General features: G+C 35.6%; 1 protein-coding gene across 7 annotated transcripts in view; it reads right to left on the bottom strand.

Annotated features, from left to right (window-relative positions):
• Nucleotides 1-1,203: 1,203 nt before the first annotated feature.
• The window catches only part of RBM39 (RNA binding motif protein 39), a 31,233-nt gene continuing 17,624 nt past the window's right edge, over nt 1,204-14,812 (bottom strand). For 5 of the 7 annotated variants that reach the window (XM_011221267.3, XM_011221266.3, XM_034641294.1 and 2 more), the window contains 8 exons: nt 14,009-14,074; nt 11,189-11,393; nt 10,709-10,786; nt 7,096-7,146; nt 4,952-5,033; nt 3,069-3,174; nt 2,493-2,571; nt 1,204-2,178 (listed from right to left, as the gene is read on the bottom strand). In XM_011221267.3, coding sequence (XP_011219569.1) covers nt 2,078-2,178; nt 2,493-2,571; nt 3,069-3,174; nt 4,952-5,033; nt 7,096-7,146; nt 10,709-10,786; nt 11,189-11,393; nt 14,009-14,074 — 768 coding nt within the window. In that variant the 3' untranslated portion in view covers nt 1,204-2,077. The remainder of the gene's footprint in view (nt 2,179-2,492; nt 2,572-3,068; nt 3,175-4,951; nt 5,034-7,095; nt 7,147-10,708; nt 10,787-11,188; nt 11,394-14,008; nt 14,075-14,812) is intronic. The other 2 variants (XM_011221268.3, XM_002916413.4) reach the window with 1 other exon arrangement.

Here is a 14,812-nt window from a genome sequence, read left to right as displayed (position 1 = left end):
GTCAAGTGCCTCTCCACTACTCTGGCCACACAGTCCTTGACAGATTGTGCTTTCATTGCATCTCAAGGAAAATGGTTATGATAGACATAAGAAACTACATAGCATATTTGGGGGGTCATAAGGACTCTACCACAACAGCTACAGCAGCTGGATTTCCCAGTGTGAGATGTTGTCTCCAGAATGGATTACCTGTAAAATTCACTGAGAATTCATTTGAATTATTTTGTCACACTATTCAAATTACTTGTACCACATTTGTTTTAATATCGTTTACAACCCAAAATTCATTCTGTGGCAGTCAAGAAATTTTTACTTGTCTTTTGCCACCTCTTTTTAACATCTGAGATTATAAAGTCTACCTCTGCAAGCCCAGCTCCCTGGAAAGTAATGACAGAACAAAGCAGATAGGACATGAATCAAGAATAAAAAATTTAATTATGAAGATACTAGGAGATATTTTGGAAAGAAAAAAATGCAGACATGTCTGCCCCAAAGCCCATGGCTGCCCACTGAAAAATAAACTCGAATCTTGAAAATTTTCTTTAGGTTCAGTAACTGAAGCAATTAAGAAATTTTAAGTATCCATCAAAAGGGTTAGTATAAAATTGTGATGCCTCCAAATTCAACTGATTAAATATTCTGACATCTGAAAAAACCTATAAACCTTGTGCCTTAACACTAAGAAATCAGCAGAAATAAGCAGGGTGAGGAAATCAATACTGGAAGTTAATTATTCCTTTAGGAACAACACTGCCTACTCAAAGGGTCTAGGTAGATACAAAAACTTTAAGCAGAATTCAGAATATAAATGATGGCTGACTGCCCAAATTCAGTTAAATCAGTTCGGGAAATCAGTTGAATGTTTGAACTTAAAACCATTCTGTCTGGTATTTAAATGCTGAAACATTTTTTCAGAGATGCCCTAACACAGAAAAGACTTAAAAATATCCAGGTTTAAGTCCTAGGTGATTTGTTTGGTTTTCTTGTTGGAAAATCCCTAAAGGTTTTGATACATTACCCTAATAAGTACAGTGCTAAGATATGGTGAAATGGAGACAACTTGAGGGCAACAGTCTTCCCAGACTGCACACTAAGAATTTTCCCCAAGAGGCAAGTCTTGATTAACTACTAAAAGTCAAAGAAACTAATATTCTACTTTCAAGTTTCTATGACTCAAAACATTTCAAAAATGAAGATTTCTTGTGGGCTTTTTAAGAGAATTTTATTTGAGTGGTTCTTACAAAGGTTGTTGCAATATGAAAGTCATTTGTTTGATAGAAATATCAAGCTGTCTTGTCAAACACACTGAAGTAACCCAAAAATATATTTCAGAGCTCACAGAGCTTAAAAAGAGCAAAGATTATATGCAACCAGACAAAACCTATTTCTGCATTTCCTATTTCTTCCTCAGACTGCTTTGCTTACCAGACTGTCACTAAACATCTTGAGGAAATGCAGGGATCATTTTGTTTGGAATCTTAGACACACCAGAACACAAAGTATTTACAAAGAAACTTTTACAGATACATTAATTGAAAAGATACCATCCAGAAATGTAATCTTGAAAATTTTCTTGCCAATGGATCACAATGCAAGATGAGATGTTAATCAAACAGCCCTTTAGCTGTCTTGGATTTTCCATACACTAAGTGTGTACTCCAGAGAAACCTCTGATAAACCATTAGCCGAGTATCAACATTAGTGAAACGTGAAATGTAACTGCTGTGTAAAAAGTTAGGCTTCTGAAACATTAAAAACATAATTACATCCCTGTCTGCCTTTTTACATTAAGCACATTTGTTCCCCCCTAGAGCTATTCCTATAGATCCTTAATGTAAATTTCTACATGTACATTTAAAAGGCAGAACAAGAGAACAGCTTTGTATACAGTGGGATTTGCTAGTTAGGGATAATGAGCACACTGCATTCCTGTTGACATTTTTATTTTTTCAAGGTAACAGGAATTGTATACAAATGACAGTAGACCCTTGCCTCTTTATTTTTATCTAAATAAAAGATAACTCAAGATGAATTCTCAAAGAAAAAAAGCTATGTACATAAGGGACTATATCTTCCTTCATCGTCTACTTGGAACCAGTAGTTGTGTTGCTGTCATAGAATCAGGGAAGAGGTTGTGATAAGTTGGAAGAGGTACATATGCTGCTGTTATCATTTTACCTGTTGAAAGAAACAGATATGATGGTTTAGCATTTTCACTTAAATTACATCCTTCATAATAATCACTCAGAAAAACAGATCAGGGGCGCCTGGGTGGCACAGCGGTTAAGCGTCTGCCTTCGGCTCAGGGCGTGATCCCAGAGTTATGGGATCGAGTCCCACATCAGGCTCCGGCTGGGAGCCTGCTTCTTCCTCTCCCACTCCCCCTGCTTGTGTTCCCTCTCTCGCTGGCTGTCTCTATCTCTGTCAAATAAATAAATAAAATCTTTAAAAAAAAAAAAAAAAGAAAGAAAAGAAAAACAGATCAAACTCACCAGCAAACCACCTGCCATGCAATGCATTGACAGCAGCAATGGCTGCAGCAATTGATGGGCACTTCACATACACGTTGCCCTGAAATAAAACAACAAAAAGATAAGGGTGGTATACAATTTTTACAAATTGCCTGTAAAAAAGCCCTCAGAGCTCTATAACCAAATACGTGTTTCATTAGCTAATATGTACACCTAGAATTTTACTGAAGTCATTTTATCCTCCCCAAACTTGTATTTTCCTTATTTTTATGACTTGAAAGCAGCTGAAGAATGAATCAAGATGCCAGGATTTCATGAAAAACTTTAAACTCTAACCAGCAACACTGCTACATGACGGCCTAGTATAATCTTCAATTATTAGAGGAATCTCCTTATGTTGGAGAATGTATATTTAGTCACTATGTTAAAATTTCTTTTAACAAAACTTCCTGGGACAGTGGTATTATGTTCCAAGTATGTGTGAAGGCTAAGTTGTAAAAGAGACACAATATCCTATCTTTATTAGTATTACAACACCTGAGGTGAGGTGCATAAAGGGCAGATTAAACTTTTCTGACTTTAGGGGAAAAAAAATACCTGAGCTGAATTTTTGTCAACATAAATATGAATAACTCCTCCATGTTTATTACATTCTTCAATCACATCATCCTTAATCTCTGTATCCCATCCAACCTCTTCTTCTCTGTAAAAAAAAAAAAAAAAAAAAAGTATTAAGGTCTATTAGACACCACTGAAACTTCTAAAATGTTACATACTCAGACTCCCAGTTAATCCTGGAGTCCGACATACCAGGCTTGATCCCAGGAACCTGAGATCATCATGACTTGAGCCAAAGTAAGACAATTACCAACTGACCCAACCAGGCACCCCAGCTTACGAATTTCTTAACTCTAAATTAATATTTAAAATACTTATTAACATATATCAAATGATATGTATACCAAAAGTTTATCATTTCCCAGATAAAGCTAAAATAAAGAATTTAATGTTATCCAGATGCCTGGGTGGCTCAGTCGGTTAAGCATCTGCCTTTAGCTCCAGGTCATGATCCCAGGGTCCTGGGAATAAGTCCTGCATTGGGCTCCCTGCTCAGTGAGAAGACTGCTTCTCCCTCTGCCTGCTGGTCCCCTGCTAGTGCTTGCACTCTCTGACAAATAAAATCTTTAAAAAAGGGGTGGAGGGGGTGTTACAAAAGGAACACAAGAAATCAAAGCTCTCTTTCTATGATAAACCATGAATATAAACAATGCAAACAGCATGTGACAAATTATATAAAACAATGTTTCATAACATAATGGTTCATTTACCAAAATCAATGGGATATCCGCATTTACCTTGGAATGTATTGTAAATATGATTCATAAAACAAAACAGAAGAGTCTGGACTTATAAAATGGCATTCTGATCATTGTGTCTAAGCATTAGGAAAGAAATTCCTAATTCCTGGCCTGCATTAATCTAAGAAGAATATTTTAAAAGATCCTCTTTATCCTATATGATATTAAAATAATATTAAAATTTAAAAGCCAAAAACTGGTAGCAAAGTAAACTGGCAATAGAAATAAACACAAATACACATATGAACAAACAAAACAAGCAGAAACAAACCCATAGAGAACAAAATGGTGACTGCCAGAGGGGAGGAGGGTGTAGGGATGGGTAAAATGAGTGAAGGGGAGTGGAAAGTACGGGCTTTCAGTTACGGAAATAGTATGTCAACAACGATGAAAAGTACAGGATAGGGAATACAGTCAATAGTACTGTAATATACAGCTTTATATGGTGACAAATGGTAAGCTACACCTATGCAGAGCATAGCATAAGGTGTAGAGTTGAAGAACAACTGTTATGAGCCTGAAACTAATGTAACACAATGTATGTAAACTAAAAGTCATAAACAGATACAAAACTGAGAAAAGGATTTAGATATAACTGGTAAACAAAATCTGCATAACTTTTACTTCAATACCAATCTTACGAACACACTCAAAAGGATGTAGCAATTTAAAAAGCTATTAAAATTAATACCTTAGAAGGATGAAAACTGTTTACTCTTTGAACTGTAAAATATACTGAAGCATCCTAAATGTTAACTTAGAAAAGCTCAACATTAATACTTTCGCAGTAGTTAACCACTGAACAACACGGATTTCAAGTGCACAAGTCCACCTATACAGTATTCTATTACAAATGTAGTTGCTCTTTAAGATTTTCTTTTCTCTAGCTTACTGTAAGAATGCACTACAGAAGACATATACAAGATACAGGTTTATTAACTTGTTTATGTCATTGTAAGGCTTTCAGTCAACAGTAGTCCATTAGCAGTTAAATTTTAGAGGGGAGTCAAAATTTACATATGGATTTTTGACTGTGCAGGCAGGGGACTGCACCCATAATCCCCGCATTATTCAAGTGTCAATGGTATACCCTTTTCAACCTGATCAAAGTGTATTACTTACGTCTGAGGGTTAAACATGTTAGAAAGCTGGAAACACTGTGTTGCAAGAGGCTGAACAGAGGCAGCTGCAGCTAAAGCTGAAGCTAAAAAAAAAAGAGAGAGAAATTAGTTTCATGGAAAATGCATCAGAACAGCCCTGATGAGTAAAATAAAACCAAAACCCCCACTAACTCCAACTGTGAAACTAGGATAGTCAGTCACTTCCCTAATTTACCTTATTTAATAATGCTATCGAAGTGTGTAACGGTACTGGATTTGAGTTGCCAGAAAACTGAAGCAACCTAACATTTAAATTGCCAATCCCCAGGAAATGGAAATTTTATTTTTAGAAGAGAAATTAAACTTTAAGTGTAATCAAAACTCATTCAATTAGATAAATATCAATACAAATCAATCCAGAAAGGCAAAGGATAAAATAGAAGATTGATTTTGTAGAACTGCTTGAGTTTATACTCCAAGAAGCAAAGGATGATGAAAATACAATCTTTTCTTAGGTGTCTGCCCATGAATATAGTTCCATATTTTCTTTTAAAATAAACATCATAAACAGACTGTTTAACAGATAAGATGCAGAAAGCCATCCAACCATTTACAATTCAATATCCCAGGAATATAAACCCTATCTCAAAATCAAATGAGTATTTTTTAAATGACTAGGTCACAGCACAAGAAACACTAAAAATAGATCTATAATATTATAATATTCACTATTAAAAATAAAAAACTACCAGACACTAATATCCAGGAGGAACATTTAAAACCCATACTGGTTTTAGGTTTGAAGTAAGAGCACTGTCCAAGACAGCTGGCCCATTGCTTTTATGTGTGATTCACAAAACATTACCAGTAGCTGTTACAGAACTCACCGTAATCATTATATCTGACCAAATTTCATTCCAATATATAACAACAAACAAAGCTAAGGATAAAACAGTGCATTAGAAATTATAGTAATTAAAATTAACAATCACCCAAGGAAATACCAGAAATTATTTCACTGAATAAAAATTAGGGCCATGCATGAAATACATCATAAAAAATGATTATTTCTGTTATCATTACAAAAGTGCTTTTTGCTCCTTTATTACTTCAATAAACAAGTTTTTTCTTTCACAAAGCTTTGCACTAAAATATAAATGTTAAAAAACCTAACAGATGTCATATTCTAGTCAGAAAAGGTAAAGATGTAAGCATGCTTGTGTTACAATGAATATAAAAATGAGGCCCACTATGTACTTTATCACAAACAAATGGAAGTACTCTTGAAAAAAAACACTAGGTCATTACAAAACAACCGAGGAATACTTTATTTTTTCCATTTTCTTAAATGAATTAGGAATACTGAAAAAAATTAGGGAATATGTGATAGGAACATTCCAGCTCAACCTAGATGAATGCAGAACACAATGAATTCAGCATAGAAATATAGCTAATAGAAAAATCCACTAGTTATACTTTTTAAAAGGATTGAGTGCAACGGTCTCACTTGCTGGAAAAAAATTAAAATACGTATTTAATTCCCATCAAAGAACATGGTAGACCTTTTCATATAGAATCATTCTCCTAAACAACTTTTAAGTACAACCTATAAAAGACGGATACTGAATTAGCTCAACAGCAAAATGCTCTAAACAAATGGCAGAGATTTGGTAATCAAAAACAAGAAAAAAATAGCCTACTTTATAAATAATTATTTCAATCGTTGAAATATGCATGCAATTTAGTTCTGGATAACTGCCTCATTGCTTGGTACTGTTAATAGAAATCACTGACGTTAGGGTCCCTAACGTTATGTTAATTCAGACTCCTGAAAGATTTGTGTACTAAAATAACAAATTCCATTTTCTGACTTCTATATACAACTAACAATCAAAACACAAAGATAAGCATACAGACTAAAAATAATCCTAAGTAAACTAAAGCAAAGAAATGCACATGCACGGACATTTTAATTTTAATCCATGGAATAGTAATGATTTGGATCAAGCCAACTGAAATATACATTAAGAGATGGCTTACTGTATATACACAATAGGTCATTCTTCAAAAAAATCCAAAATCCAAAATGTAACAAGTGATATAAGGAACAACTATGTCTTGCTACACTGACATCTATTTCAAAGACAAATAAAAAGCTCAACTCACCTTCGGTCTGTTGAGAAAGTCTTGTTTGCAAATCTATAACAAAAGAGAATTCTACAGCTCAGTGCAGGAACAATGAAGAGCCTCAACTAACAGGGTAAATGTCAGGAAAGCATTAATAAAAGAGGACTACATAGCAGGGTTTATCAAAATAAACTTATAGTAAAACCTGGCAGCCAAACCTCCTTCCCCATTCCTCATTGACAAGGCTTTGGGGCCTTTTTCTTTCCTCCTATCCTAGAAAACTTACACTTATGCCTGTCTTCCTACTCCTAGTACTCTTCTGCATCTCCTATGTATTCCACTATACTACTCTTCACATGGGAATAATGGGAAATGGGGAAAGGGAAGCACACCGGTCAGAAAATCCATGAAAACCCTGATCTTGAGAATTCAATTCCAAGTACTTGGGATAGTCAACTCTGGCCGAAAAGATGACAGTTTAATTAGGTCTGATTTCCTGGAATAGTATGGAAATTTAACGAAGCAGGAATAAATTATAACCAAGTTTATTATTATCTATGAAATACAAGAAGAATTTAATCATCTAGTCACTATTAATAATAAACAGAATGGGGATTTTTACCAGTATATTTCCCCATATAGTTATTAAATTCTCCACTGGAAAGCAAGTTAACAGAAAGCTGCTTGGCACTGAAAATAGCAGCAAGTGTAAATAAAAAAGAAAATGTCATTGTGCTATCTTGAAGTTTAAAATTATAAAAATACAGGACATAAAAATTGTTTAGATCCAGTAACCTAATTTTCATTAACATGTGATTTAATTTCAACACTATCATCATCTGGGTGTCTTGCTAATTACACAAAAAAATTGAAAATGGGCAAAAATGGCACCTGGCTTAGTCAGTGGACAGTGCAACTTGATCTCAGGGTTGTTCAGTTCAATCCCCTCAATGGATGTAGAGGTTACTTAAAAATAAAATCTCGAAAAGGGGGGGGGGTCAGTGAAAAGGAAAAGGGATCGGTACCCCAAGTTATGCTGGCTCAAAACTGGTATCTGAGGGAGTTGAAGAAATGTAACTGGTGTAATACTGAAGGAACATGAAGACATGACCACAGAAACTGTCAAACTTTAAATTTTAACACAATTTGTCTTTTCTTTCCATACAATAGGAAAAAGGTATAGATATGAAAAAATCTATCCTATGGGATTCCTGGCTGCCTCAGTCAAGAGAGCACAGGACTCTTGATCTCAGGGTAGAGTTTGAGCCCCATGTTGGATGCAGAGTTTACTTAAACAAATGAAACCTTAAAAAAAACCACCCTTTTTTAAGGGTATGTAAATCCCTATCAAGATTTCAAAAATGACTTTATAGGTCACTTGTGACAAGTTAGGAAACAAAGCATAGATTTCATAAAGATAAGGACTCTTAGAAACAACTTGTTAAATTTCTAAAATAAAATGGATAGAGTGGTGACTCACATTTGGTTTTAAAAAATAGCTTTAAAGAATTTAGGAGAAAGGGCTTTGGACACATTAACACTCAGCAATTTATAGTATTTCAACAAAAAGTAAGGTTTTAATGATGACGATCTGGAGAAAATTACCCAGTTATGGAAATTATTACCTAAAAATTGAGTGATTATTAATTTGGTAGCAATAGCAATCTATTTTAAGTATAAGTGTAAGAAGACAGAATCAAACTTTATAATCATCTCAATTAACACTAATAACGGTGAATATAACAAATACAGATAACTGGCTGTTTAACCAATCCACATTCACCTTTACAGAGTTCTAGTTGATCACAATCAGCCCACCTTAATTATAAACTGCACAGTAAGTGTGCCCAAGAAGGTATAGCCATGTATTAGGCATCGAGACAAAATGGCTAAAAATAGTAATAATGTCAAACTTTCAAAAATCTTCAATTAGGTGAAGATATTGTTTATGAAGAACATCGAATAAACTATTTGATAGCGCACCCAGAATATAACATAAGACTGCTTAGAAACGAATCCTATGTTACTACACCAAATCCCTGAAGTCAGCGGATATTCACTAGCATCTAGTGAAATACCTAGAATATGATAAACAATCAAGCATTTTCTAAATTATTGAAAGAACGATCTGAATAGGAATTAATATGAGGCTACAGTTTTCATATTACATACTAAGTTTAAAGCCACAGACTGAGTTATATTTCTGGAAGGGCTGGGTTCCTTAAATGTCTTTGATTATAGCAAGTGGCATTCTTTGGCTATTTGCTCACTCAAGAAATTAAATGTCTAATATTTATAAATCAAAACAATTACATGGGGGAGTTATACAGTGACTCAAAATACATAAATCCATTAATGGTTACGATTTTTTCCCCCATAAGGATAAACTAGCATGGTTTTATCAGAAATTTTTAAAGATTTATTTGAGAGAAAGAGCAAGCCAGCATGAGTGGGAGGGGCAGAGGGAGAGGGGGAGAGAATCTCCAGCAGACTCCATGCCCAGTGTGAGGAGACCAACTACGACGTGGGGCTGGATCTAATGACCCTGAGATCACGACCTGAGGTGAAATCAAGAGACCAATGCTTAACCCACTGAGCCACCCAGGAGCCCCAGTTTTGTCAGAAGTTTTATAAACACCTATCAGATTTCAAAATAAATTAATATAATCTGACAGGAGAAACAGAAACACAAAAGGCACAATTCCTAAAGTTACTCACAAACTTATGGACATCCACTAAAATGAAACACTGAAGAGACCCTTCTCTCTTAATAACAAAATATAAAAGCAAAAGTGATCCTCTCCTTTAATTAATGAGTTTTTTATTTAAATGGAAATCATGAATCAACCACATGGACCTTTATGTATATTCAGATGCAGTACTATGGTCTTAAACTTACATACTGTCAGTTATAGAGTCTCACTTTGTAGATACAATTCATAATACAAAGTGTTATACTTTCTTGGGATATATATTTCCTGTCTACCAAGGTCCAAAATACAAATGGTTCTTCTTAGATGTTCTAAAAGCAAGGTCTTCAACATTACAAAATTAAATGCTACCCTAGCTCATAGCTTTGGGTTAGCATCAAGGTTTATAAAAGCAAATTTGAGGTACTTAAGCCATAAGAAAAACAATGTTTCATAAACTGAACCCCTTGTTACACAACTATAATAAACCACCACTTCTCTATTTTCCTGCCCTCTTCAGGAGCTCCCATTCCCCTAACTGAAAATCTCAAACAGCATGTACTATTTAGAGGAAACCAGTTTTCTCTGCACTTTTGATACTGTGATTATTTTACATAAAGCTTGACTTAAAGGCCCCTGATAGTTTTTCTGAACTCAAACACTACATAGAAACATTTTTTCAAACAATATAAATTTCGTGTTTAAGAAAAGTCGGTATGTTCAAAAAGGTCTAACAGGCGATTCAAACTAAAAAGTGGTATGCAGGGTTAAAAAAAAATTCCCTGATAGCCTATTATTAGTGAATAATTCTATTCTCCATCTCCAATTCCTTTAAATTTGCAGGCTAAAAAGTACTTGATGAATTGAATTCTCAGTAAGTCCTTTTAAATGCAAAAATTTGGCAAATTTTCGAATTAGGTGAAAAAACAATGATTTCAAATTAGAAAAGATTCAATTCCTACCTGCCACAGCACCAAATGCCAAAGAGCCACTCATTTGTAGAGCCTGCTGTGCTGCTGGTGGAATCTGCAAACCTGTACCTGTGTAAAAGAAAGAGACCTTATAGTCCTTACTGTGTTAAGGGCAGAAAAACCCAATTTTCTGGGCGCTTACTACTACCAAAGTCAGTTAACTGAAAGTATTTACAAGCAGGACATGGTATAATACTGGCAACTAAGTTTATTAAATATGAGAATATAATTATTATAAGAAAGCAAAAGGAATCCTATAATGTATGCTGTGGCACTCCAAAGGCACCACCATAAAGTAGATTCCATTACAACTTTAAGTAACCTCATCTATGAAACTGCATATACTGCCCAAGAATAATAAGGTCAACTCCAAAATAAGAAAAAATATTTTGTCAGTTATTAGTCTGTGTGGGTTACCTTTCTCTTACCCGCATCCAGAAGAAATCATTCTCAACACATGGAAAAACTTACCTTCTGCAAGTCTTGCCATTAACTGGAGACGACCAGTTGTTCCCAAGTCAATTCCAGTCCTTTCCAGTTCATCACTGTCCAAAAATGAGCTAGCACTGGAAGCATCAGTACGTTCAGTAACATGACCAACTTTCATTGGTCTTCCTGCTAACTCAAATCCATTAAGTTGTTCCAAAGCCTTCTTGGCACATTCTGAATCGGAAAACTGTATAATTAAGAGAGGGGTGAAAAGTAGAAAGTCCAGTAATGTTAGTTCACGCATATACCTAAGATAAAGAAATGCTTACTTATTAAGTCTAGTCTATTCAATAATTACATAACTGGGTGGATGATAAAGTGGAAATTTCTAGCTTTACGTTAATGTAACACACATCATCAGACCACAAGCTCATTCACATCAGCTTTGTTGATGTGATGGATTGAATAACAAGATATTACCAAATGACGACACCTAACCTTTGGAAATAAGGAATCTTAGTAACAGAATATCTAATTTTTCCAACATCAAAACACTTTTTAATGTGCTGGAATAAACTAAAATGGTGCTTTGTTTCCTTTCAGAAAAAAAGAACTTTTTAGAAAAATTAAAAAGTTCGCTCGGCTATTATTTTTATTTTTTCTTAAAGATTTTATTTATTTGACAGAGTGGCAGCCAGTCAAAGAGGGAACACAAGCAGGGGGAGTGGGAGAGGAAGAAGTAGGCTCCCAGCGGGGGAGCCTGATGCAGCCTGATCCCAGAACGCTGGGATCACGCCCTGAGCCGAAGGCAGATGCTTAACGACTGAGCCACCCAGGCACCCCTCAGCTATTATTTTTAATACAAAATTCTGGGGCATTTTATTGCCAATAAAATCATAAAAATTTTTTTCTTTGTATCATGAAAAATCTTAATTCCCAGGATGCAAACACAAACTTAGCTGCACGCTCTGATTTTCATTTAATGGGGGAAAAAAAAGACTCCCAGCAATTCCATAGCTTAGTATTTCATCAGTATGATTCAAAACATTTTCTCTTATTTACATAAAATAAGAAAAATTAGATACTTAAGAAACACCAACACACAGCACTATGTAAAAATTTAAATAATCTAGCTCTGTACACAGACAACTAAATCATAGCCAATAGTTCACACACAGCTGATATTAAAAATGTTTTTTAACAGGGGCACCTGGGTGGCTCAGTCGGTTGTCTCACCTGCCTTTGGCTCAGGTCATAATCCCAGGGTCCTGGGATGGAGCCCCATGAGCCCCATATATCCAGAAGCCTGCTCAGCACAGACACTGCTGCTCTCTCTGCCCCTCCCCCTGCTTGTGCCTTCTCTAATAAAATCTTTTTAATAAAATGCTTTGCAAAATATGCTTTATTCTTTACCTAACGTTTAATTAGATTTCTAGTAAAACTGCCTGCCTACTAACCAAATATTTAAGCACCAAACCTATTACATAAAAAAGTACTTTAGGTAACACATGATGAAATACTCAATTTAATACAAATTATGTGTAAAATCCCTTGACCACACACTTTGGGGAAAAAAGAAAATAACCACACACGTTATTAGAAACAAAATGTTATTGGGGCACCTGGGTGGCTCAGTGGGTTAAGCGTCTGCTTTTGGCTCAGGTCATAATCCCAGAGTCTTGGGATTAAGCTCCAAATTGGGCTCCCTGCTCAGTAGAGAGTTGGTTTATCCCTCCCCCTCCCCCTGCCCCTCCCGCTTGCTCTCAAATAAAATCTTTATAAAACAACTTTTCTCCTTTCGCCAGTATATAAAGATGAAAATCCCGATGACTAATCTCATGACCCTGAGATCATGACCTGACCCGAAATCAAGAGTCAGATGCCTAACCTACTGAGACACCCAGGCGCCCCAAATTTTATTGAAACTTTGATATAATACAATTCTAATTCCTTCATTTCAACTGGGACCTATCTGTATTTAAAATTGTTTTTCCTATGGCAGCAGCAATGGTGACAATCTGCATTTTACACTAGAAATAGCAGTTTTCAGAACCTTCCAAAAGTTCTAACACCATTTGAAAAACTGCTATTATGTAATTGAATTGCATCAGGAAAGAGAACATAAGAGGGTTTACTTTTGAAGGGGCACCTCCATTCACAGTTATTTCAGCTGCCACCTAACACTCTCATCAGGGAATGGGCTGCGATGGTTAGCCACAAACTTTTTTTTTTCTAGATTTCATTTACTTATTTATTTAGAGCACACATGTGTGAGCAGGGGAAGGAGCACTGGGAGAGGAAGAAAGAATCTCAAGCAGACTCCATGCCCAGTCCAGAGCCCAGTCCAGTGCAAGGTTATCAGGACCCTGAGATCAGGACCTGAGCTGAAATCAAGAGCCAGATGCTTAACCAACTAGGTCACCATGGTTCCCCGGCTCCGCCACCACCCCGACACAAACACTTACTTAATAAACTAATTCTGACTGTGGTTGTGAGATGCACACATATAATAAGAATTTTAAATAAAAAAATATTAAAACACTTTCACTCAACTGACAAAAACATATCATAGAAGTATTACAAAGCAAAGAACTCATAAATGGGGTCATAAACTTCAATTACATGGAGACTTAGCTATGCAAACTGACTATATACTGGATAACAGAAAACTGGCAAAACGCCAACATTTGGTAGGCATGGCTACTAAAGACAAACTAATTTAAACCATTCGAAAATATTAACCATGCAACCTTCCCCACTATCAATAACTGATAGAAGTTTTACTATGGTACTTTCATCTAAAACCTTGAAGTCAATCAATCAAACCTTTAAGTCATAATGTTAATAATGGTGATTGCTTACCGTAATAAATCCATATCCCTTAGATCGACCTGTTTCACTATCCATCATGAGTTGGATACTTTCAATCTAAAAATGTTAAGAACATGGTATTAGTGCAAAGGAGGAAGCAAAAGCATTTTTATTCCTTGAAATTTAAAGTCTCTCCCTCCCCCAAAACAAAACAAACCATTATAACCCCTCATTTCCAAAAGAATGCCTGAAAGCCTAGATACATCCCAAGCAAGAAGTTACGCACTGTGGAGCAGGAAAAAAAAAACAAACGTAAAATCTTAGTCTTTTGCCTCAAAAACAAACTACTAAATACCAGAGATCCTTTGTAAACCATAATCAGGTGTTAAAAATGAAATTAATATCGTTTCCTTTCCATTATGCTAAAAACACCAAACATTAATTCCCAACAATACCAGACATAAATTGTCCAAGATGTTAGAATAACTAAAATAGGGGCACCTGGCTGGCCCACTCTGTAGAGCATGCGACTCTTGGTCTCAGGGCTGTGAGTTCAAGATGCACAGTGGGTACAGAAATTACTTAAAAACAAAAATCCTGGGACGCCTGGGTGGCTCAGTCTGTTAAACATTTGCCTTTGGCTCAGGTCATGATCCCAGTATCCTGGGATCCAGTCCCGCATAGGAGTCCTTGCTCAGCAGGGAGCCTGCTTCTCCCTCTGCCTGCCACTCCCCCTGTTCCTGCTCTGTCTGACAATAGAATTTTTTAAATAAATAAAATAAAAAAATTTAAAATCTTACAAACTGGGGCACCTGGGTGGCACAGTTACATGTCTGACTCTTGGTTTCAGCTCAG

Source organism: Ailuropoda melanoleuca, chromosome 13, assembly GCF_002007445.2.
Source record: "Ailuropoda melanoleuca isolate Jingjing chromosome 13, ASM200744v2, whole genome shotgun sequence".
NCBI lineage: Eukaryota > Metazoa > Chordata > Mammalia > Carnivora > Ursidae > Ailuropoda > Ailuropoda melanoleuca.
The sequence above is the reverse complement of the archived record's forward strand: the minus strand, read 5'-3'. Positions and strand labels throughout refer to the sequence as shown.